This window comes from Quercus robur, chromosome 4 (genome assembly GCF_932294415.1).
Source record: "Quercus robur chromosome 4, dhQueRobu3.1, whole genome shotgun sequence".
Classification (NCBI taxonomy): domain Eukaryota; kingdom Viridiplantae; phylum Streptophyta; class Magnoliopsida; order Fagales; family Fagaceae; genus Quercus; species Quercus robur.
Window position 1 is genome coordinate 22,030,696 of NC_065537.1, and position 3,447 is coordinate 22,034,142.

At 34.5% G+C, this 3,447-nt stretch overlaps 1 protein-coding gene across 1 annotated transcript; it reads left to right on the forward strand.

Moving 5' to 3' along the window:
• The first annotated feature begins 784 nt into the window (after positions 1 to 784).
• On the forward strand, positions 785 to 2,057 carry LOC126721560 (receptor-like protein kinase FERONIA). Its single transcript, XM_050424611.1, has 2 exons — positions 785 to 1,094; positions 1,711 to 2,057. Exons 1-2 carry the CDS (start codon positions 785 to 787, stop codon positions 2,055 to 2,057), a joined length of 657 nt encoding a protein of 218 aa, XP_050280568.1.
• Positions 2,058 to 3,447: the final 1,390 nt, after the last annotated feature.

Here is a 3,447-nt window from a genome sequence, read left to right on the forward strand (position 1 = left end):
GTTGTTCATGTATCCCAACTACATTTTCTAGTGGATTATTGACCGCCTGGAGGGCGGTGGAGAGGTTTTACGCCGAGGGTTTCGATTTCCTCTTCGATAACACATCGTGTGATGTCCTTGTGTTTGCATCTCTCTTCCCTTTATCTTTGCCTTTTATTTTCTGCTGTGAATGTGATTTTAATTGACTTAGATTGTTTACCAATTTTGTATTAAACTTTTGTTCATGTTCCGCACATTAATTGTTTGATATAAAGCTTGAATTGGTAATTTGTAAATTAGTGGTCTAAACGTTCAAGGGTGTTTATACACATATTTGAACTTTCACTCAAAAATACCAAAATACATTGCACCTGGGACTAGGGACTCAATGTGTAATTTGACATGGGGATTACCTGTTGAGACGAGATTCAATTATCGGGTGAGGCTCCATTTCTGTGAAATAGATCTTGGGATACACGTCTCTGGCACAAGGGAATTCACCATCTATATAGACTGTCAGCTAGCAGAAGAAACGGCAGATGTAATATTGTGGGCTGACAATAACGATACGTCATACAAGAAGGACTACGTAGTAATGATCTAAAACAAGGGCGAGGACAGTCATACTCTGGCCATTGATCTAGACCCTAGAGCAGATGCAACTTTACGCGATGCTATTTTAAACGGTGTGGAAGTGTTCAAATTGGGCGACCTATCTGGCAATCTTGCTGGACTAAATATGGTCCCTCCACCGATGGATTAACAACCTGCTCTAGCAGCCAACAAGTTTAATACATAGAAAACAATGTTCATTGCTATTGGAAGTGGTGTTGGCTTTTTAGTCGTGGCCGCTCTAGTGTGTTTCATGGTTCTCTGTAAATTGAAGAAGACTGAGCGTTATGGTTCTTACCATCCACTAGCAAAGTGGTGGTGTTGGTTTAGGCCAGATCCTTACAAAAGAGAGTTCTCAAGGAGAACAGCTTCATCACTGCCTGGAGAACTATGCTGCTACTTCAGACTAGATAAAATCAAAACAGCAACCTACAACTTCAATGAAGATCTAATTGTCAGTGTTGGTGGCTTTGGCAATGTTTACAAGGGTCTGATTGAGCAAGGTAATGAATAATACCATGATTATCTTTTAATTTTTAGTTATTTCAAGAATTAGTCCTAATTGTAATCTAACTACATATAATTAAGATTAGTGATACTATATTTTTTAGAGTTGTTTAATAATTTGATCAAATCCAACTTGTTTCGAGTTCCTATACGTATTGGACATGGCCATATATAAAGGAAAAATATTCTCTTACACTGATTTACATCCATTATTTTACACAATATCCACAATCAATGTTCTGATATACACATTTTAGAAGATAAAAGAAAATGTCCTCTTTTAAACACATGGAAGTGAGTATTATTGCCCATTTATATAAACTGTTTAATGTGACCACTGTGTCCTATTTTAGGGTGTCTTCACATCTTATATTTTCCAAAGAGCATAGAAACTAGATATAAGTCCTACTCTTTTTTTATGCACAATAGTACAAGGGTAGTGCTAGAGATGGTACAAATTTTAATTATATAAAACTTACAAATTAATGTGTTCTCATAGATTGTTGAAAGTTGCAAATTAATGTTATAGGTTGTTAAAATCCACAAATCACATACATTGCTACATTTATTGGGTTTTAGAAACACAATAGTGCAATATATTTCATCCTTTAGGTAACATAGTGGTGGCAATCAAGCGCAAGAAACAAGAGTCTCGACAAGGTGCTCATGAGTTTATGACAGAGATCGAGATGCTTTCTAAACTTTGTCATGTTCACCTTGTGTCTCTCATTGGATACTGCAATTACGAGGGTGAGATAATACTTGTTTACGAGTACATGACAAATGGTACCCTCTACCACCACCTCTATGACACCCCTAATGATCCCCTTACCTGGAAACAAAGGCTCCATATATGGATAGGAGCAGCACATGGTTTGCACTACCTACACACATGTACAACGCACCCTATTATCCACCGTGATATGAAGACAACAAATATTCTATTGGATGAGAAATAGGTATACAAGGTTTCAGATTTTGGGTTGTGCAAAATGGGTTTGGATAACACTGTCGTTAGTACCCTAGTAAAGGGGACATGAGGTATTTGGCCCAATAAAAGAGATATTCTAACTAAAGTTCTTGCTGCCAACCAAAGATAATATTTAAACAATTTCACAATAGAAAAACATGGTAATGTAACTATGGAAAAAATAAGTTAGCAATAGTAAACAAAATAATCTTGTTAGGGTACTTTTTTTTTTTTACACCTAATTTTATTTGGGTACCACCTATTTATTTTCAAACACCACTAATAAGTTATTGGGTTTTTCCAAATATTTTTTGCTCCATTATTATGTTAATTACAAATGTTTTATATCTCATTATTTAAATTGGGTTATGATATAAACTATCACAAAAAGCCCCAAAACTCATATTTTATCCAATTTTATTATCATATTCTATTTAAAGCCCAAGAATACTTATGCTTGGCAATATTTAAGAAGCCCATGATTCAAGTCCATGGCAAAACAATTTTATTAATGGAATTCAAATCCATGATCAAAGCCCATGATTTAAACACATGGCAATTTATTTATCCAAAACCCAATTCTCATTGACAACATCTAAGCCCAATTTTCATTGGTAATATCAAAGCCCAATTTTCGTTGGCAATATCAAAACCCAATTCTCATTGGTAATATCAAAAGCCCAACTTACGTTGACACTATTTAAAGCCCAATTTTCATTGGTAATATCAAAGTCCAATTCTCATTGGCAATATCAAAAACCCAGCTTGCGTTAACACTATTAAAAGCCCAAGCTAACTACCTGACACTATTCTATCAAAAGCCCAAGGTTATTAAATACTTGGCAAAATACTATATCATAATTATTCTTAAACATATTATTACAATATTACAAGCGAATGAAATTTATGAATTATCTATTCTCAAAACCCATGGCAATCATCTTGTAAAAGCCCATGGAAAGTTATGATTGTTAGACCCATGACATATATTTATTGTTATAAACCCATGAAATACATGGACATCATTTGTGTCACGACATCCATAATATACGCCTTTGACACTCACAGTAAACATTCAAACCCATAAACTCATCATTAAAGTTATGATAAGATTATTAGAAACCACGAACATTATTGCAACATGGAATTCATCAAAGTAAATAGTATTTACAAAAGTATTTTGAAACTTATCCTATTGTTTCAAACATTACAACTAATTACTCAAAGGCCCATTGCAAGTATTTATGAAAAACCCAAAAATATTTACTAATAAAATTCATGAGGAATGAAAGCCCATGGCAACATGTGCACACAACCTAGCCCATGTGAGCAAGCCCAAGTAAAAAACACAAGCAGTTAACCAAAAGGCAACTAGAGAC

Coding starts and splice junctions, on each gene's coding strand:
- LOC126721560 (XM_050424611.1), top strand. CDS start 785: ATGTTCATTGCTATTGGAAGTGGTGTTGGCTTTTTAGTCGTGGCCGCT. Junction 1,095..1,710: donor CAAGGGTCTGATTGAGCAAG/GTAATGAATAAT, acceptor TTCATCCTTTAG/GTAACATAGTGGTGGCAATC.